The sequence below is a fragment of the Cimex lectularius genome, unplaced genomic scaffold (genome assembly GCF_000648675.2).
Source record: "Cimex lectularius strain Harlan isolate CLEC.00 unplaced genomic scaffold, Clec_2.1 scaffold284, whole genome shotgun sequence".
NCBI lineage: Eukaryota > Metazoa > Arthropoda > Insecta > Hemiptera > Cimicidae > Cimex > Cimex lectularius.
In genome coordinates, this window is record NW_019392966.1 from 218,492 (window position 1) to 239,509 (window position 21,018).

The 21,018-nt window shown below is 33.5% G+C and overlaps 2 protein-coding genes across 8 annotated transcripts; one reads left to right on the plus strand and one right to left on the minus strand.

Moving 5' to 3' along the window:
* Positions 1–420: 420 nt before the first annotated feature.
* LOC106672191 (lysoplasmalogenase-like protein TMEM86A) lies at positions 421–13,172 on the minus strand. Of its 6 annotated transcripts, none has more exons than XM_014403419.2 (8): positions 13,073–13,172; positions 5,149–5,315; positions 4,880–4,962; positions 4,619–4,794; positions 4,223–4,413; positions 3,895–4,010; positions 3,722–3,832; positions 421–1,133 (listed from the first exon to the last, which is right to left on the minus strand). In XM_014403419.2, exons 3-8 carry the CDS (start codon positions 4,895–4,897, stop codon positions 1,059–1,061), a joined length of 687 nt encoding a protein of 228 aa, XP_014258905.1. In that variant the 5' UTR covers positions 4,898–4,962; positions 5,149–5,315; positions 13,073–13,172; the 3' UTR covers positions 421–1,058. The 6 variants fall into 6 exon arrangements, with proteins under 6 accessions (XP_014258905.1, XP_014258933.1, XP_024085282.1 ...); XM_014403447.2 differs by lacking the exon at positions 13,073–13,172 and adding an exon at positions 12,655–12,758; XM_024229514.1 differs by lacking the exon at positions 13,073–13,172 and adding an exon at positions 10,286–10,424 and having other exon boundaries at positions 5,124–5,315.
* LOC106672169 (uncharacterized oxidoreductase YjmC-like) lies at positions 12,799–20,198 on the plus strand. Of its 2 annotated transcripts, none has more exons than XM_014403381.2 (10): positions 12,799–12,901; positions 16,840–17,004; positions 17,272–17,460; positions 17,533–17,594; positions 17,668–17,721; positions 17,959–18,057; positions 18,338–18,533; positions 18,648–18,802; positions 19,870–19,980; positions 20,086–20,195. In XM_014403381.2, the coding sequence occupies exons 2-10, from the start codon at positions 16,848–16,850 to the stop codon at positions 20,131–20,133; spliced, it is 1,071 nt and encodes a 356-aa protein (XP_014258867.1). In that variant the 5' UTR covers positions 12,799–12,901; positions 16,840–16,847; the 3' UTR covers positions 20,134–20,195. The 2 variants fall into 2 exon arrangements, with proteins under 2 accessions (XP_014258867.1, XP_014258859.1); XM_014403373.1 differs by lacking the exon at positions 12,799–12,901 and adding an exon at positions 15,925–15,967 and having other exon boundaries at positions 20,086–20,198.
* The last annotated feature ends 820 nt before the right edge of the window (positions 20,199–21,018 follow it).

The window sequence follows — 21,018 nt, forward strand, 5'->3', positions numbered from 1 at the left end:
ATCAAGCGATAAATATTTCACTGAAACATCGTTGTTTAGAATGAAGTAAATAAATTTATGCAAAACCAGACAAACAGATTGAAGAGGCTTATGAAAAGAAAATAGGTACAAGCACTGGTACTGATCATTAAGAAATGGTTTAAACAATTACAAAAATGGGCATCAGTGGCCGCAACAGTTTAACATCAGTCAGTTAACATTGACACAGCATTTATCACTTGTAAGGTAGTCCCGGGTTTGAATCCAGCAGCCCTGTATAAAAACCCAACATACTTACAAATGGGCTTTTTTTTAAAAACACTAGTGCCACAAGGGGGGATGATCTCACGACTGTTGCAAACAGTTTTAAAAAATTCAAAAGACTCCATGAAAGAAAATCTCATACAGTGACCAGGTTCAGGTTAATATATAAAAACTATATAAATTTATAAAATATCAATATTTATTTCATAATAAAATAATCAATATTGCTTAACAGGGAAGACTAGTTACAAATACTTACAAATTTCCATTTCTTCAAACATATATTTTGTAAATTAGTTTTCACATTAATTTCACCAAATGGAACAACATTAACACGTTTTTCAAAATAATAATAATAATAATAATGAAAAAACTTTAAAGACAGAAAAAATTGTCATTAATTAAAGGCCTAACATTTCAATTTCATTCTTGGTTATTTATTTATTTTTTAATGCCATTGAAAGCTTGAGTTTTACTACAAAGCAACTATGTAAAAACACTGAGATTATTTGAAATTGTATTAATATTTCAAGTAAAGAATTTAAGTTTGCTCTAAGAGAAGTTAAAAAAAAGTAATAAGGAAAAACTAGTGGTTTTTATTCCAGTAGGAATGGATTTAGTAACCATTTATGAAAAATCTGGAAGACTTGATAATTCATAAGGCAGTTTGAACCAGCCAAAAAACTCGTGGAAGTTGTAAAGTCAAGAAATACTATTAAAAATAAAATTTCTTGGTGGGTTCTTACATTAAACAGATTTTTGTTTGTTTGCCTATAATATTCCTAAGAGTTTTATGTTGTACAATTTGCCGCCCTTTAAGCTTTACACTTTGTTAGCGTGCTCAATGCTATTCCCAGCTGGCCGAAGTAGTAAGTAAACATTATCAGAAACTGAAACAGAAATCAGTTCTTTCAAGGGGAAGCAATTTTATTTATACAAAAGGTTCATATTAGGAGATAAGCAGATGCGGTCAAACACACACACACACACATTTATTTATTTTAAGAAGACTGATGTTGAACTGCAACCCAGTGGTTTATTATTTTTTCTAGAAATAAAGTGTACAGAATTTTGTTGGATAAACTTTAATTAACCTGTCAAACAAAAGCATGCTTGTAAGCTAAGAAATAGAGCTTCAAAGGCAATTAGTTAAGTTGCATGTTGCCGTAGGAGCGTAATTGATTGAATTTAGGACTTAAGCACATGCACGAATCAATTATTGTAGTTTTTTCTTTATCAATCCATATTAAAGATGCAACTTGTTTTAAGCAACATTTTGTACTATTTAATTATTTTACAATTATATTTTAATTTAACATAAAAAAAACTACGATAAAAGAGCAAGCCACATGCTTGACCATTTAAATAGGCATTTTTCACCGGAATATTATTATTGAATTATTAATTAATAATTGTTTGATTACCATTGGTATTGATGACCACAAAGGTTAGAGCACTGAAACAAGGGTACCAGGTTTTAATCCAAGTGTCCCTCAATTCAAACCCAACGTGGACAAATGAGTTTTTACTTTTTTCTTTTCAAAAACATTGGAACCCCAGGGGTGGAATTATTAATTATAAATTACTCTTGTCGAGTCTCACCTATAGGGATTTCCCCCCTTCTCCTTGTTTTGAGTACAGATTTAGAACTTTGCTTAGCACGCTATGATGGTATGGGTAATAAAAACAAAGGGTTGATATGACTTCGTAGTTGAAATTAAAAGTTAAAAATAATAAATTATCTATTCACATTTCCTATTTCGTTTCCCCACAGTGGTGATGAGAGAAAAGTAGATGAATGCAATCAGATGTGAATAAATATCAATGTCATTCGATACGAATAAGACAACTTCTTACCATAATGAACAAAATGGCCAGACTTAGCTTGCTCACCCAGTGTATTAAATTCTTAGAAATGAGTTGTACTCAAGAGTGAACATTTCAATTGTCCCACTCACAGAAAACAATTCAGTTCAATAGCGTTGAGGCTTAGTTTAAAATTTAACCCAATCAGGTATGTCGATGCTCCAGGATATTGCTGGATTTCAGGCCATTAAGAATTAACTAGAATTTTGCCCAAATTGAGTCTTCATTTTCTTTATATTTTTCCCTATCCTCGCCTGATTCATCAGACTCTCTTACACATCCTCTCCTATGCAATCTATTTAAAATCGTCTTCCAGATACAATCTCTAATTGTCTCCCTAAAGTCAACCCTTACGAGTTTTCTTACATTACCTTCTTAATGAATTTCCTTCTTGCCATTTCCTGTCCCCCAATACCCTTTACAATCCACCCAATTTGTTCATACTGTTGAACAAGAGCTGCAACAGCAGAGAGAGCATGGGAGCACAGAAGGCCCGAAGTCCTATGCCTATGCCCTCAGTGACAAAAGGGTGATCATTTCTAATTTATTTTGATGCATTTTTTCCCACTTTACGCATTTAACACATGCCCAATACTTGTGGTCCTCTGGGCTGGATGACCAATTTTGGCGTGTATCGAATGCATAAAAGGGGCAATATTATATTAATTTCCTAATGACCAAAAGGCCCCCAGAATCAACAACGTGCTTATTCTCAAGTTGCCTTATTTTAACTTGAGTAAGTAAGTTTCAATGGTCATACACATACATTTTTTATAAGTTCACTAATTTCGTGGTCCGCTTGACCAATTAATATATTACAATTAATTAAGGTTTTTAGTTGAGATAAAAAAGTCAATGTCGCGAGCGGGATTCGAACCCACGATCTTCGGCTAGGTACGCCGCTGCTTTACCACTTGAGCTATCGTGAACTCGATCCACTCGGACATCAACTTCCTCTCTCAACCCCACCTTATGAGTTTTCCCTCCTTTTTGCCATTTTTCAAATGTCGTGTAATCGGATTGGATTCTGGGCGACAAATGAAATGGCCATGGAGAGCTTTTATAAGTGTTGATTTTTTTATACTTTTTTTAATGAGGATATTTCAACTACGAGGTTGCAGGCCTGTGCCAGTGTTTTTGAAAAAACAAACATTTGTAAGTATGTCAGATTCAAATACAGTAAAAGACTCAGTGAAATCACCACTGTAGGAAACCAAAGAAAGAAAATATTTGTGTTCACTACTTTTTTTTTAAATCTTTCTTACAGAGATATTTCAACTATGAGATCATATCAGCCCTCAAGTTTTTTACCCATCCACCACCCCACTGTTCCTCAGGTGAACACAATATTTATATGGTATACCGTGCCAAGCAAAGGACCTTTACCTTACAGTGATGAGTCACCATATCAACACCTTAACCATTGCGGCCACCGATGCCCCTGATTTCTCTACTTTACCTTCATAAAAACTGAGATAATTTATTTGATTCCACATTTTTAAATTAAATATCCTGAAAACTTTTTTTTATATATGCATAGGTATTGAATAGAATAAATTTGGTAAGCATAAGTAATCTGAATAATTGGCTAAAAAAGTAAACTCGCATTTACCTGAGAAAATGGCACTGGAAACAAAAATTTATTAACTCCCAAAAGGCCATCGGAAAGCATCCACGAAACCGAAGATACTCGGATCACATTGTTCATCCACATAAAATCCTTCTAAAATACAGAATTTTTCCTTATGACAATAATTTTATTAGCTTTTAAGTAAGCGAACGTACTTTCAAGTTATGTGTAAATGCTAGTGATCTCCACACCATAGTTACAAGTATAAAACTGTAAACAGGTACTGCATACTGCAATACTCCTTCAAGCCCGTGGATCAACATATATAAAACTAAAACCAAGTTATACCTGTATAATTATATAGTTATATTATTAATAAAAATATTTAATTATAAGTAAATAATTTGTAATGCACATTATTTTTCACATATTTTATGTAAAAAAAATCTAAAACTAATTATTTGCAGTTTGAAGCTTTGAGCTTTTTGATTTTGCTGTTTTGCAATCTGAAAAGGTAGCTAAATAAAACATATTCCTACTTACTGATTATACAGAGGGTGTAAAGTACAAAGCCATACTCAATTTTTAGAGATGTAAAACCAAATGCGGCGATATAATATATATGTGCGACCGCAAACGCTATCATGCCTAATTTGAAATAATCCCACATCAGAAGTGCATCGCCGAGGCTTGAATATAGTAGGCCATACAAAATTTTATTTTTAAATTTTTGCCTAAAAGAAAAAAATTAACACATTCCAAATCATATTTTACAGAATATTTGATTTGATCCACTTTTGACTTAATTTAAAATATTTTTTAGTTATTGACAAATTTTGCTTATATGGCTGAAATGTACTTAAAAAGTTTATCTGCTTATAGGATATTCAGACAGAGTGTAATGAGCAAATAAATTAATTTTTTTAAAAAGTTACTTACTCTTTTGACCTTTTATGCGAATCAACTGAAGCGAGCCAACATAGGCAGAATATCGGCAAACATTTTAAAAATGTTGCAAACCATAAGCCATGAAGCAGTACCCAATCGTAAAAGAAGAGGTATAAAATGGAGAAAGCACAAAATGCTACTAATGGGTAGCTAATTTCTGGCCGCGTCTGTAAAGTAAAGAATTATACTCGAGCTTTATTCAATAAAAATTACGATCAGGACCAAGAATTGTAAAGATTAGATTTTACTTACAAGAATCTTGGGAAGCATTGCAATTTAGCTAATCTCTCAAGTGTGCCTGTGCATGTGCCTCAGTAAAATATTGTTTTGAAATTCTTAAAATAAAATATGGAAAAACAAAAGAAGTTAATCAGCCGTAATAAAATAAAATAACCAAAAAAAAAATTAACTAGAATAAAAACACATCGGCTGATACGACTGATTTATTTGTTTAAACAAAACATCTAAACTTAATCATGTGCTCAAAAGTGATTACATATAAATGTGAATTGTAAACCCACTAATCTCTGCTATCAAAGGAATTCGTTCCTATATTTGACCTTTGTGATCTTGTTTCTTCAATTTAAAACATAGCATTTGTTCAGGTACAGATTGTTGAACGTTTGCAGTCACTCTTTGCGTTTCAATTTATGTTTGGCGTTTTTTTCAACTTTAGTCAAGTTCAATCCTATAAAAAACAACAATTGAAATGATTACCCAAATATATTAAAAATAAATTAGTTTCTAATAAAGCTTTTTTCCGTCAAATTAAGTCTTTTTTGAACATTAACTTAGCCCTTTCTTTAAAGAATAAAAAAAGATTAGGAGATGGTATGGAATATAAGCATGTAAAGTAAAATATATTTGCAAATTTTTAAAATATGTTATATAATTATTTTATATTTTTGAAAATCTTGAATTAATATAAGCAGTTGTTTATATATTTAATTTTATTTGTAATTAATTATCTTCTGGTATGTTAGTTAGGAACCAATATCTTTTTTTAATTCTCAAATAAAAGAAAAATCCTTTACTGTTTATTTAACTGTATATGTTCTTTTAAGAGCCCAATGATTTTATGTCAAAAATCTCAAATATACAATTTTTAATGCTTTAAAAAAAGGTTAATTTGAATTTTAAACAGGTTAAAGTACTTATTTAAGTAAGGTAAGTTAAAGTATTTTATCTAAATTAAATCAATTTTATATTTTTTTAATCCTTTTATTTTTATTAGCATGTTCCCTTTACATAGATTACATGTTTTTCTTATAGTAATGTATTGTCATAAATAGTGTAATACATTGATCACTCTTAGTAAACAACAATTAATTCAGAACTGATGACAAACTTAACTACTCCTTAAGAAATCAATAAATTATTTTAAAATAACATGACAGCAAATTAATCAACCATTTCAATAACTTTTAGAGTTATATATATATATGTAATAACAACAGGGGATCAATCAGAAATTTCCATTTTGATTTTGGAAACCAATTTTAAGAAGCTCTCAAACAAGTCCTTTGACTCCAATTCCATTGGAAATGCCGGCCACCTGTATCCTTTCGAAGCTGCGGTTTGAATCAAATACATTCTCCATTTCTCCTGAGGATTGCAGTCATAAATAAGAGTAACGATGTTTTCTTATATTTCGACCTCAACAGTTTAACTTATGATTTTTCCTTCTTGAAGGAGGGATAATAGGTCATCTCAAAAAAACCACGTTTTGGATTTATTTTAATCCTTCCTCAGGTGACAACGCAATGGTTAAAACAGTGGTCGTCAGTCATTAATATTTTATAATAGTTTATTTTAAAAAAGAGCCAGTGTGGCACATATTTGTCTTTCAGACTCCAAACAATTTTTTTAATATTTTGAACCTGACTGTCAGAATGAGCATTAAATAATTTTAACGTTTTCTGAGTGAGATACTCGATGTGGCAGGACCACTTTAAGTTTTTTGTAAAGATGACCTCAAGGTAAGTTAACTGAATAACAATTTCCAGATTTGTGCCGTTCACGTAGCTGAAAATTAAGCGACGTGCGCCTTTTTGTAATGTTAAGCACCTTTGTTTTATCTGCATTGAATATAACCTTATTAATATAAGGTATAGTCATTAATACATAATCATAATTATATTATGATATTTTAAGATTCTCTTATTATTATATTATGTCATAATCATCATAATTATATCATATTTTTTAATCCTTAAAATTTTTAATTCATATAGTTTTCTAAGAGCCAAATTATTTTATATTAAAAAAAGGAAATATACAGAAATATAACTTTACTTGATTATATTTCATACCATCTCTTTTTTTAAATCCTCTAAAAAAAGGGTTAATGAGAAATTAAAAAAGATTAATTTGAAGTTAAAAAGGGTTAATTTGAAATTTAAAAAAGATTAATTTGAAGTTAAAAATTGTTAATTTTTAGTTAAAAACGTTAATTTGACTTAAAAATGTCATATATTTTATTTAATATAACTTTTTATGTTAAATGTAATTATTTTTACTTTACATGCTTATATTTGATAACAACGAATTTTTTTAATGCTTTAGAGTAAGGGTTAACTTGAAATTAAAAAGGATTAATTTGATGGGAAAAAGCGATGACATCAATTTGTATCAACAATTAAAACTAATAAATCAACCCCATACTTGGCAATTTCATTGTATTAATTTTATCACTCACATTATTACCAATGAAGCAATACATTTGCCACAACTATGTACTTTTTGTATTACTTTTGTAATTCGGGCCAAAAGAAATTGATGAAATTAAGGTGCCTTTATTTCCCTGTGGTATCGTTAATAAATTATGCTAAGGTTATTTTTGAGTCGGTCTTTAATTAATAACGACAGATTAGATAAATCCACTTAAACGACACTGATAAAATGTCAAGTGATGACCGATCCAGCAATCTATAAATATAAACTAAAAAATTCGCTATGCTTGAAACCACAAGTTTCAGTATTGTAAGTAGATGTTGATATTTTTAAACCTTAAGGCTTGAACTGTGTCCTTAATCTCTCACTACACACCAATAAACCTAGATAAAGATTTTTTTAGAACAAGTGCGTAAAACTTGTTCTGCATAACTGTTTTTTTTTTGTTTTTTTAATGTTAGTGTGTGAAATCCATGACGAATAAAGAAATGTGGGTTTGACAATCATATTATAGATCATTAGTTATTTTCTGGCCATATCAGATTCTCTTTTAACTAATGGAAACAGGACTCTGATAGAAACTTTGCCCTTACTTACAAGACTGTTGGATCATAGGACGATCCTAACCTGACTCAGAATTGGACATACATGATACACAGACAATTATTTAGTGGCCGGCATGCAGAGAAAGGTTAGGTTGCTCAATATGTCTCATTTAATTGAAGGGTGCCATTCCTAGGCTCCATTAAGTGAGTGAGTAGGATGCTTCCTGATATGAGAACTGTTGGAACTAGAATGAAAGAGGTCCAGAATGCATTAAAGGAAGGCGGAAAAAACTGCGAATCCTAACAGGATTCTTAATTGGACTCTGCAAACTAAATTGGCATCTGAAGAATCTTGGCATAACCCAACACAGCAAGTGCAGATTCTGCAAAGAAGCAGTGGAAACACTAATACACCTACCAACAAACTGTGGAGCTACACTTGCCTGCAGGAGGAAGTGTGTTGAGATGTATACATTCCAGAAAGTTATCCATTTTTCTGACAGTTAGTGGCACTTAAAGCCTCATGCGAGGTAAAGGCAAAAAGTGTATGGAATTGTATAGAATCCCTGGCAGAAGTCAGTGACACCAATGACTGACCCTGGCAAGTGGGCCGTAGAGGTGATGAGAGAGCAGATATGGACCAAAAAAGGAACCAATATGATTTCTCTAAGCCCCAAACCTTATTGGCCTTGCACCTTGTCACAAAAAAGATCCTTAATGAGTACAAAACCTGTTGGAACAATACCTTCAGGCATGAGGTGAAAAGATTCATAGAAGGGCCATCCGCAAGATTTAGGAATTACTGGAAGGTAACTGCAAAAGAACCAGGATTCTGCTTGATCTCCTGACAGGGTACTGCCGCCTATGAAGGCACATGCACCAGATAGAAGTATAGATGGAAAAAACACTGTGCAGACACACAAGAAGAAGAGGAGACCACAGAACACATTTCATGTTTTTGTGAGGATCTATGAAGGTGTAGATTCTTGCAACTAAGGAAAAGCCGCAAGCAAGTTCCAATGCTAAGGAGTCACTGGCAAGGCTATTAACAACCTGAAGATAGCCAGTGCTTTATAAAAGTCGATCTACTCAGGTAGAGGTGCAGGATTTGTGGCCAAATCTTTTATCCCTATCCCTATCCGTCTGCCAACGGAGCTGGCAATCAGGCAGGATGAGGGCTTTCTAGGTTAAATGGACTATTTGGAGGATTTTGAGGTTGATAATTTGATAATTATTGGAGATGTAAGCAGGTGCCAATGCTCTATGGTAAGTGATAAGAGAACATTCAGCGTACTTGCTTAACTACTTTTTGTGTAGGGAAAGGAAGGGTTCCGAAAATAGAATAACCAGAGAGATGTATTTTTTAACATTTATTGTTTCACTGGCTTGTCTTAAATAGGGGGAAAAAAAAAAAAAAAAAAAAAAAAGTCAGCTAGTCAGCTACAACTCTAACTGTGGGTCCGGGATGAGTTTATTCACAAGAGACCTAGCTGCCATCATCTTCTTTCTGCTGCTTCCTTGGTCCTTGACAGTTGACTCTATTCAACTTGTTGCAATGGCTGAGTCCCAGACTGCTTACTGCACCGGATTGAATCCTCCACTGGACTGGGATGAGTCTTTGAGTTGACTGTTGTTGCTGTTGACTGAATGCTCTCACTGTCATTCTGGCTCTGGCTGACCGAGTATGTCCTCCTGAACGCTGCTTCTATGACACTCGACAAGTTGACTGACTTTGATTACCAGATCATCTTAATTTATACCAGTTTCCCAACCAGAGAGCGAAGGAAAGAAAAATCAAAAACTATGGGGCCAGATAAAATCTGGGGGAGTTTCCATTAAACAGCCTTGGTGCCACGTCACTGGGCGACCAGCAAAGATATTGCCCACCCGGCTGATATGACCCTAAATTTATGGTGTCCCACAGCTCGAAGAACTGTGCTTGCTACAACCTTCCCACTCTAAACAACTCTTCAACTTTCATTATTAAGTGGACCGAGTGTTTGACTATTGCGTTTCTATGATCCCCAAGTTTGTGGGAAACATCTCTTTGCTTCCTACTGGGTGGGCCAGTGGGTCAGATCTACAACCTTATTTCAAATATATGTTTAACATTCCTTAGAACTATTTTTAACTTATTTTAGTAACTATTCCTAACTTGACCGGCTTAGAGACATGAATGCAGAGATTGGCATTGCCCAGTCTTTTGATGCTGCATGCGGCCCGTATCTTAGTAGTTTTAGATTGTCTCGTTTCTTCCAAAGATCGGATGAAATAAATTGGAATACAATTTTTGGCCTGCCATGACAATAACTTCATAGTGAATGCTCTCTTGGGTACCCAGAAGTTAACTTCACTTTTATCAGACCAAGATGTCAGATAATCTGTTGCATTTTACTCTCTGCTTTATTTGACTCCTTATTTGACTACTTTAAGATCTTACCTGAAAATGCTCAGACCACCTCCCAATTTGCCTTACGACTGACATTAAAAAATTGAAAATATAAATCAATAAATAAAAGAAGACTATTACACAATAAGTATGAATAATTGTTTGAGATAACCCCCCCTTAATAAAAACTTTAAGAACAGCGGAAGTTTTTAGATTTGTTTACACACTTTACCAATGATAAATTATTCTGATGAAAGTAATACATTTTAAAGAACAATTAAACTTTTTTTTTCTTGCATGATTTTTCTAAATAAACAGTTCATAATATTATATGAATTTTTACAATAAACGATAACTTTAAGGACAATTTTTTACAATTAATAAATTAAGTTAATAGTTTGTATGACTTTTTTAATCAACTGAAAAACACAATTTTTCATTGATTCGACCAAATTTGCGCCAAGTATTTCAGGACTCTTTTTAGGTCATTAAGCATCGAATAATGCCTGCTTTCGCGAATAACGCTTCCCATTTTGATATACTCTCCTAGACAGATCTCCCCACAAGTTCTCGATTGGGTTCATATCTGGACATTTCGCTGGCCGTTTAAGTTTGTCCATTCACATGCTGTTCATCCAAGTTTTTATAACTTGAGAAGCATGGACAGGGGCATTGTCTTGCTGAGATGTTGACTTTTCACAGCTAGAACTTCAGCATTAGGTACAAGATATTCCATTAACAATTATTTATATCCATCACCATTTATCCTACTAGAAATAAATGTAAGAGAGCCCTCACCATTATAAGAAAATGTGTGGTGATTAGTGACTGTTAATCGATAATTATTCAGAAACCGTGAGATGAAGTCTGGTGTGATGTAGGTTTCAGAAAAACATTTTCTTTATCGTGCCAACGTTTCGATCTTTATTGAGATCATCTTCAGGGCTCAATAAAGAGCGAAACGTTGGCACGATAAAGAAAATGTTTTTCTGAAACCTACATCACACCAGACCGCATCTCACGATTTCTGAATAATTATAAGAAAACTAACCCTATACTGTAACGAAACCATCGTCAAGTTGTCTTTTAGAAAAAATTTCTTTTTCCTTCCCCAAATCGTGCCAGTAATATTTCCAACAATCAGGTTCATCGAGATTAAGTTTTTTTTTTCATTGGAAAAGATCACATTAATCCATTTATCATCCCAAATCATGACACCTTGGGCAAATTCTAAGCGCTGAATTTTGTATTGATCTAATAAATGAGGTCCTTCTTTTTCAAAGTATAGACTATGTTCCCAGCTCTTTTAATTGTATTGTTGAGTTCGACAGACTGGAAGTCTTGTCGCTTGAATAATGTCCCAACACGAATATTTTCCAGAAGATACCAGGCACAAAACTGTCCATATACCTGGATATTTTTCTAGCTCTCTTTTATACATAAAAAATTACACATGACAGTTTTAGAATGCCCAATAGGGATTAAAGAGACGGCCACAAGGCCTACTGCACCTCGATCTGAATAGATCTATTGTGCTCCCCTGTTATTTATAACTCACTGGCCAGCTTCAGGTCATTAACCAGCCTCAACAGCTTGCCAGCGGCTCCTTGGTGTAGGATCTTGCTTGTGGTTTTTCTTGTCCTAGTTGCAAGAACCTACACCTACATAGACCTTCACAGAAACATAAAATGTGTTCTGCGGTCTCTTCCTCTTCCTCTTCCTGGCACAGTGTTTCTTCTGTCTGTACTCCTATACAGTGCATATGATTTCTTAAGTGGCAGTGTCATGTCAGGAGTCCAACCAGAATGCTGGTTCAGTTGCGGTTGCCTTTCAGTAATTCCTTCGAAAGTTTTGCGGATGGCCCTTCTATGAATCTCTTCACGTGCCTCGTGGTATTTTTCCACCAGGTTTTAGACTCATTAAAGATCCGTTTTAAGATGTATCCTGTTTTGTGGCTTTTCTCCTTTAAACGTTAAAAATTATATATGGCAGTTTTAGAATGCCCAATAGAAATTGTTATATCGCATCAACTCAAACTGTCATCATGAAACTCAACAATTTGTCATTTTTCGTACTCACTTAAGCGTATCTTTTTTAGGCATTATGGTGAATATAAAACGTGCAATATACTCAAAAGAACATGAACATTTATCGAAACTGATGAAGTTTGATGTGAACTGATTTTTTGTACTGTCCTTAAAGTAATTGTTCAGATATCGACAGACTAGCGAAATTGTCTTGTTAATCCTTTTACGGGTGAACTGTTTTTATGTATACTCCGTCAACTTTAAATATAATCTGAAGAATATATCGCAGAACAGAGTTTATATAACGTAAATTTCTTATGTCTTTAAAGTTTTTATCATGTGGGGTGTAAGGCTATGTAAAATCAAAGAAAAGAAAATTCCAAGACTATTCACCAACAAGAGGCTGGAAAGTTGTCACTTTTTTTTCAAAATATGTTTGAAAATACATGTATTTCGCCACAAATGTCACATAGAATATTAATAAGCCAAGGATGATGTGAAGGTAAATTTACCTAGTCCGTTGCGTAACAAAGAGCCAAAATAATGTGATAACAAAGTTAAGAGATTATCAAGGACAATTTTTTTCCCGTTATTTATTCGAAAACAGGTTGACATTTGATAGGAAGCCGTCTTGTCAGTGGTAAGTGATTTTAATTTTTTTAAGTCCGCGTTAATATTTTGATATTTCCAGTTCATTTTGGTTGGTTTTTGTTCCATACTTACGAATTTACATCGTGTAGAGAGAAGGAACTCGCCTTAATAAAATCGGCCCTTTTTTTTTTACTTATTTCTATTCTGAAACTCGTCTTACCTGCTCTGAGGCATTTAAAGTTAATTTTCTGTTTTCCCACGTTTAAAAGTGCTTTTAAGGTTTCTTCCAGGTGTCAAAGTTGTCTACTAATTGCCCAATGGGACGTCAACCTCTGCCCAGAAGCGGCAAAAACCTATTTTTAAAATTAACTTATACGAGTATTAAATTTTATAAAGGTTTAAACTATACATAAGTAAAAATGTATAATTGATTTGGATTTGGATTTATGTAGGCTCAAATCTGTTCCTCTAACATACAAACATGTGCCGGATTGAGCCTATTTGCTTCTCGTAGTACATCGACAGTTCCAGGTTTTGCTGTATTCAGTAAATTGCCGGTGGACTCGACAATCATCCACCACGGATGTTGGTAGTCCGGAGGCAGAACTCAGTCTTATCCGTCCAGCCACTGAGGTTGAGCTATGGAGGGTGGGTGTTGTCAAGAGCTAGGTGTCAATTCAGCACCCAATGCCGTCCAAACCCATTCGTACTTGCATTCATTCTTAAATAACTTACATACCGTACATTCAATAAGTGGGGAAGGATTACTTGATTTTAGTATTCTTCCATCACTATCGAAAACATTTGAGAAAATTTTATTTAAACAAATATTTTCATTTATTGACTCCCATGCCCTCACATCCCCTTTTCAATCTGGCAAAAATTTCATAGTCGTGAGACAGCCCTTCTCAGAATCTCAGATGATATTCGCTTAGGCATTGATGATAAGTGTACTATTTTTGTGCTACTTGATTTTTCCAGTGCATTCGGTTCCATAAAAAATAATCTGCTTATTTGGAAACTGACGCATCGTTTTGGTTTTTCTTCTACTGCTATTAATCTCATTTCCTCCTATCTGCCTGACACAACTCAGAGAGTTAAAGCTTCAAATTCTCTCTCAATTTCACCTGGTGTACCCCAAGGCTCTATTCTTCGGCCTTTACTCTTTTCCATGTTTCTAAATGATCTTCCATTAGTTCTTAATTTCTCCCAATTTCATCTTTATGCTGATGACATTGAGGCTAAAGATTCAATGTCCTGCAAGCAACATCTCTGAAGCTATCTCTATGCCTAACCATGACCTTCATTCTCTTAACCAATTGTCAACAAATAATGGCATTCTTTTAAACCCTACAAATCCCAGTCCTTATTAATTTCCAATAAAACCATTAATATAGATTTCCTATCATCCCCTCCTCATATCAATTAATTTTTGTCCTAAAGTTAAAAATTTCGGTGTTATTTTTAACTCCAAGCTTACATGGCATGACCATGTGAACTCTATTATTAAAAAGATCTACTCAAGCTTCCATTCTCTTTGACATCTTAGATTTTTCACTCCACAGAAAACTAGAATACTTCTTATTAACTCCCCAATAATTCCTTTATTCTCTTACTGTAGTGATATTTTTTTCACTTTCCTTAGACTCTCAATCTGCTTATCGCCTGCAAATTAATTATTATTCCTGCATTAGATACTGTTATGATCTTATGAACCAAAGGATCATATTTATTTCTGTATTAGAATCATGTTCAGCAACCTTACCATTCTAAGCACTTATAAACTTAGAATTTTCATATACATATTTAAAATTAAATCAAATAAATGTCCTCTATATCAACTATTTTCCCTCATTCCTTACCCAAATATACCAAACATATCCCAAGCCTTCAAACTCTTCTAAACGTTTAGCCTTATCCTTCAGAATTGCAGGGTCAAGACTACGGAATTTGTTTCACCGGGAAGTACGTTGTGCTTCCTCGCTGGCTTGTTTCAGGTCCATGGCATCTGAGTTTTTCAAAATGACATGAATCATCTCTTTTTCTTCCCTCTTCCTTTTCTTTTCCTTGTTTCCTTTTTTCTATTTCTGCTTTTCTTTCATAATGTGGTTTCATCATGCGATTATAAATAATTAATTTTTAAAACTATATTATTGTCATTATTGTTTTGTATATGTGTTGGAAGAAGGGGCTATCCTTAATTGGCAGCAACACTCCTTACCTTTGCTAGGTCGCCGGAACCTGTCCCTTCACGTTGACTCCCTGACAGAATCAGGACGCGATATGAAGAAATATAGATTAAATTAAACTAAATTAAATTAATATGATATACATACATTGGGCGATAAAATTAATTTAATTTAAATAAGTTGAACAACAAAGTGACCTGGCCAGGGTCAATAGATTAAAGAGAATAGTGAGACTTATTACAGAAAATTAATCAAACGATACAAAAAACTTGGTTTTAAATGTTTTTCACAGTACTTAACAATTATGAGAACAAACACTTCAAATTAAAGTCTTATTAGAAGATGTGAGCAGCCGAAAGGAAAAATCTGACCTGGGAACAGCAAAATGATGTGCGATGAAGAATTGCAGGCGACGTGATTCCACAGCGATGAGCGGGCGAAGAGAAAACAAATAACTTTGTAATCAGGCGGGGTACTCGTAAATTGTAACTTTGATTACAAATCGAGATCAAAAAGAATTAGACAAACGCGTTCATCCACTCTCCAATACTAACTGGCCAGCTGTGGACCCCGAGACCCTTTTTTTTGTTTTTCGTCTCCATGGATATTTGAACAAATAAACAAAATTTAAAAAAAAAATGAATAAAATTCTCTCCGGCGTAAACAGTATTATTTAATGTTTTATTATTATTATTGCTGTTATTATTATTTTACTATGTTTAAAAAACTTAATTTATTTCAGATATAAATACAAGTAAGGGGGCATAAACCTATCTGCACCTTTAAAATAAATAAATAAAATAAATATTCCTCCAACACCCTTTACTCGTATTGTACAACTAACCTAATTGATGGGGTACTCGATATTCCGCCATCGACCCTCTCAAATCACACATTCATGCTAATAAAGACATTCACTCTCAACGGTAGGTACACACAATGACTATTACTTATACAACAGAACAACCCCGTTTCCTCCGAGATTGGAACAGGAGATCCAAATATCACTGCTCGAGCACAATTCTCAAATCGGGTGTTATTCCTGCGTGCTCTCTGTAAGGAGCCAAGGAATTGCACTCTTCAATTAGAATCATCATCACATCGAGCAGCCCCTTTTTCTGCATGCCAGACACATACACGGGTTTTGGCCTAAAAGTAAGTGTCTGTGTGTCAGCACATGGCCTATGCTTAAACGGATGAGGATAACCATTCTTCTATGAGATAGATCCTACAAGGGCTCCCTATTGACAGTGTTATTGATAGGCGAAAGCTTTTCTATCGATCCACCCCTTTGATGCTGCCACCTTCTTTTAATCATGTTTTTAGCATCTGAGGACAGGTTGGTGCTTAAGTCTGGAGATAGGATCCTTAGCCGCCTCATCTGGCTTTTCATTACCCTCCAGACCTATGTGTCCAGGTACCCAAACAACATCCACCGTTTTGCCAAGACTTATATAAATTTATAAATTAAAAAGCTATAATTTAAAATTATAGTCTTCAAATTCTGTCCCCTCCGAAGTTCCTCAAGGGTCACTACTTGGATCTTTCTTGTTTGAACGAATTATTTATTATAATTCCTCTTGTTATATATAATATATAGCTATATAATGACTGCTGATATCAAGCAATCAATGTAATATTCCTAGTCTTCAAATTCTGTTCCCTCCAGAGTTCCTCAAGGTTCACTACTTGAATCCTTCTTGTTTGAACTTTTTATAAATTATAATTCCTCTTGTTTTCCACTATTTGCCAATATCAAGTTCTAACTTTTCTCAATTTCATTTGTTTCTGTCATTAGGTAAAAATATGTCAACGAAAAGAGTGAGGGTCGATGATGTGAGACGTTTCATGAAATCATGTTTGACATGCGTCGGTGCTCCTTCAAATCATGCACAGCAACTTACTGATGTACTCGTCGCTGCTGATGTTAGAGGACATTTTAGCCATGGGCTCAACCGTCTTGGTGAGTGAATGTTATAAATAACGGATGGAAAAATTAAATGAGACTAATTAAATTTTATGTTAGTTAAATTAAACTAGCAAATGAGAGCCTAGTTTATTTTCACTATAAAACAACCAACTATGTACCTAAAAAGAGAAACACTCTTTCTTTAATTTTTATAGTTTTATACTGCATTTGATACTTTTCTTCTAATAAGCTCCATAATTATTTACACTTTACTATTATTTTCATCATGATCATGACTTTAATAGATTTTTTTTTTTTTAGAAATGTATGTTAGAGATATCCAGAATAAAACAACAGATCCAAGTGCAGAGCCAACGATAGTGAAAGAAACAAGTTCCACAGCCTTAGTGAATGGAAACAATGGGCTGGGGCCAGTTGTAGGCAATTTTTGTATGAAATTGGCCATCAACAAAGCCTCCGATGCAGGAATCGGTTGGGTTGTAACAAAAGGTTTCCCACATATATAAATTATAAATAATAAAATACTCATTTCAGTGTAAAAGAAAATATTTCATATTTCAGGCTCGAATCATTATGGCATGGCTGGCTGGTATAGTATGCAAGCTCTTGAGCATGGAATGATGGTGAGTCCATTTATTTTTTGATTTTTTTTTTAAAATAAATATTTATTATAAAAGGATTGCATATATGTTTAAGGGTTTCTCATTTACTAACACTTCTCCATTGATGAGCCCAACCAGAAGCAAAGGTGTAAGTACTTGTGTTTTTTACCCTTATTTTACTTGACTGCCAACAAAATATTGGTAATATTACCAAAGAAAATTTCGGTCACCTGAGGCAGCACGGTCCTAAGTCTCTCAGCTGAATACCCGGACAACAAAAATTTATAATTTTTATTAAAACCATTAATGTATATTAAAATTTTGATCATGATTTCATATTTTGATTGACTTCTTTTATGGCTATGTCTATTTTTTGTAAATTTAGGCTGCTCTTGGGACAAATCCAATTTCTTTTACTGCACCGGCAATGAATGGAGACTCATTCGTTCTTGACATGTCTACCACTACTAGTTCTCTTGGAAAGGTAAATAATTAAATATGTTTTGAAAAGAAAAAACAACAACTTCTAAATAAAAGATATCTGCACGAACTTCATTCTTGATTTTGGGTCAAAAATTAGAAGTTTATTTGTATTCATTGCTAAGTGTTCACCAAACAAGAAGAAAATTTAATCAGTAAAAAAAGAATTATTATTAATTTAATAAATTATAATCGGTGTATCATGTATAAAAATGTTTCATTCATAGAAAAGTTTTTTTCCCCTTATACTGGGAAAAATTCAGGAAATGTTCACACGGTTTCAGATTGAATATGCAAAACGAAAACAAGAGCCTATCCCTAATGTATGGGCGCAAGATGATGAAGGGAAACCAACGACTGACCCTGAGGTCGCTTTTAAAACGGCTAATTTGTTGCCTTTAGGGGGTAGAGAAGAACACGGTGGCTACAAAGGCTATGGGTTGGCCCTAATGGTCGAAGCACTCTGCGGCATTTCTGCAGGTGAAATATACTCTACAAAAAATTCCAAAAATGAAAAAATATATAATTAAATAATAATCTAAAATGCTACAGAAAATAATGCTAATGAACAATTCCTTTCTCTTTCTTTCTTAGGCAGTCATTACGGTTACAAAATTCGAGCTTGGATGGGGGCGGGATCAGTAGCTAACCTGGGTCAGTGCTTTGGGGCCATAAATCCAGATTGCTTTGAAACCGGTTTTAAAGAAAGGATGTCGGATATGATGTCATTCCTTAGAAACATGCCAAAGGTATATTTTTGGTTATAATTGTGATATATTATTTAATAAAATTTTGAGATTTTTCTATATAATAAAAAGGTAAAGCTACTATAAACGATGTATAACTTTTGATCATCAAATTAACATTTTTTAATTTCAAATTAATATTTTTTTACTTCAAATTACCCCTTTTTAATTTCACATTAAACCTTTCTATAAAGCATTAAAAACTTAAGAGATGGTTTGAAATATAACCTTAAAAAGTAAAATTCCCGTATATGCACATTTTTTTATGACTTTATGAACTTGCATATTAGCCAGAGTATGATTCCGTTGATTATTTTATCATTTACAGGTGGGGGGAAGGGAATCGAATGGTGGTGTCTACCAGCTGAGGGTCTCTCATGCTGGCCACTCGGAAAAGCGTTAATTTGACATTAAAAAGGTTAATTTGATGTTAAAAATGGTTAATTCAAAGTTAAAAGGGTTAATGGTAAATTTAAAAAGGTTAATTTGAAGTTAAAACATGTTGATTTGATGGGAAAAGGTATTTATATGGTGTTTGTAGGCCATGATGTGTTTTTAAATTATTTTGAGTTCCACTTATTCATTTTATACTAACAGAATAGAAAGCAAACCTGAGAACTGTACTTAGTACAGTTAAATGAAACTTAAATTTAAAATTTAGTGTAATTGAAAGATACTTAAATACTTATATAGTTTATTTTTTATTGTATGAACTTACAACCAAATAAATATGTTATATTATTATCATACAGATTCCAACCATATAGTTTTTTATTTGTGAGGTTGTTTAATTTAATAATTTTGCCTTGTTTTTTAAAAATTTTGATAATTATTTGGTTTATATTTTCCTTTCTTCTGTCATACAAACCTTTTTTAATTTTAAACTAACCCTTTTTAACTTCAAACTAACCTTTTTTTAAATTCCAAATTAACCCTTTTTAACTTCAAATATAGAAAAAAAAGCTATATATGTTTTAGAGAAAAATCACAAATTGAATGTGTATTTTTCTTTTTTAAAGATATGTATGTATATGATATAATCAATGACAATGCATATTCCTATTTTATAGGCAGATGTAAATAAACATGTACTAATTCCTGGTGATCCTGAACGGCATAGTGAACAAGAAACTGTTAAAAATGATGGCATACTTTATAGCACCAATCAGCTCTTACATTACGTATGTAAAAATTCCATCATTATAACTGTAAAAAAAGTGTCCACAAACCATATTTCAAATATTAAATACAAGAATAAGTTTATTAATATTTCTTTTTTGTCGCAGGAATTATTTGCTAAAGAGCTTGGCGTGGAACAGTTGAAATCGTACTAATTGGATGGTCTGTTGATATCAAATTTATTGTTTTACAGTGATAATTATACAAGTTGTTAGATCAAGATGTACTTTTTTTCCATTATTTCACTATTAATAAGACATGGCAGAGAGCTAGAACAAGGATGTACATATGCTGTGGAGGTTGATTAACAACCTGGAGCTAGCCAGTGATTTGTAAAATCAGAGTTGTACTCACACAGAATCCACTCAGGTCAAGGTGCAGAAGGCCTTGTAGCCACCACTTTTATCCCTGTCCCTAACCTATGCTAGTAATCGAGTCCTTACTGTTGTCGCCTCTAACCACGGAAAGCACAATTAGGCTGATAGGATTTCAGAATTATACCTAAGCACTCAGATATTCAAAGCAAATTTGTGGTAATTTTATTTGAATGGTGTTGACATTAATATCTAGGACTGCAGAATTTCCTTGAGGAGTTGGCTTAAAAGGTCTGCTTGCGGTCGACTCTTTCCACTTACGATCAATAAGAATCAAATAATGTACAATGATTAAAAAAATACATATACATTGATTTAGATTTATGTGGGACTAAATCTGCACATGTACGTACAAACATGTGTCAATTTGAGCCTATTTGCTACTCGTAGTTCACCGGCAATTCCAGCTTTGGCTATTTACAGTAAACTGCTGGCAGACTCAAGAATCATTCACCGCTGGTGTTGGCAGTCTGGGGAACCTTAGTCTTATCTATCCAGCCCCCGAGATTGGGCTGTGAGGCGGTGGGTGCTGACAAGGTCAATTCAACACCCCAACGCATGTAGTTCCAAACCCATTCGTACAAACGTACATTCTTTCTTAAAAGCTAAAGGCAAACTCCTACTGGTACACCGACAGCTCCAAAACTGACAAGGGCATGAGGGCTG

Excerpts from the sequence above, each read along its gene's own strand:
- LOC106672191 (XM_014403419.2), bottom strand. Across the intron at positions 4,414-4,618 it reads TCGCATAAAAGGTCAAAAGA|GCAAAAATTTAAAAATAAAA; the intron begins GTAAGTAACTTT and ends TTTTTCTTTTAG. Across the intron at positions 4,011-4,222 it reads TTACACCCTCTGTATAATCA|TTTTATATATGTTGATCCAC; the intron begins GTAAGTAGGAAT and ends ACTTGGTTTTAG.
- LOC106672169 (XM_014403373.1), top strand. The coding sequence starts at position 15,940 with ATGCTAATAAAGACATTCACTCTCAACG. Across the intron at positions 18,058-18,337 it reads CTACTAGTTCTCTTGGAAAG|ATTGAATATGCAAAACGAAA; the intron begins GTAAATAATTAA and ends ACACGGTTTCAG. Across the intron at positions 19,981-20,085 it reads CCAATCAGCTCTTACATTAC|GAATTATTTGCTAAAGAGCT; the intron begins GTATGTAAAAAT and ends TTTTTGTCGCAG.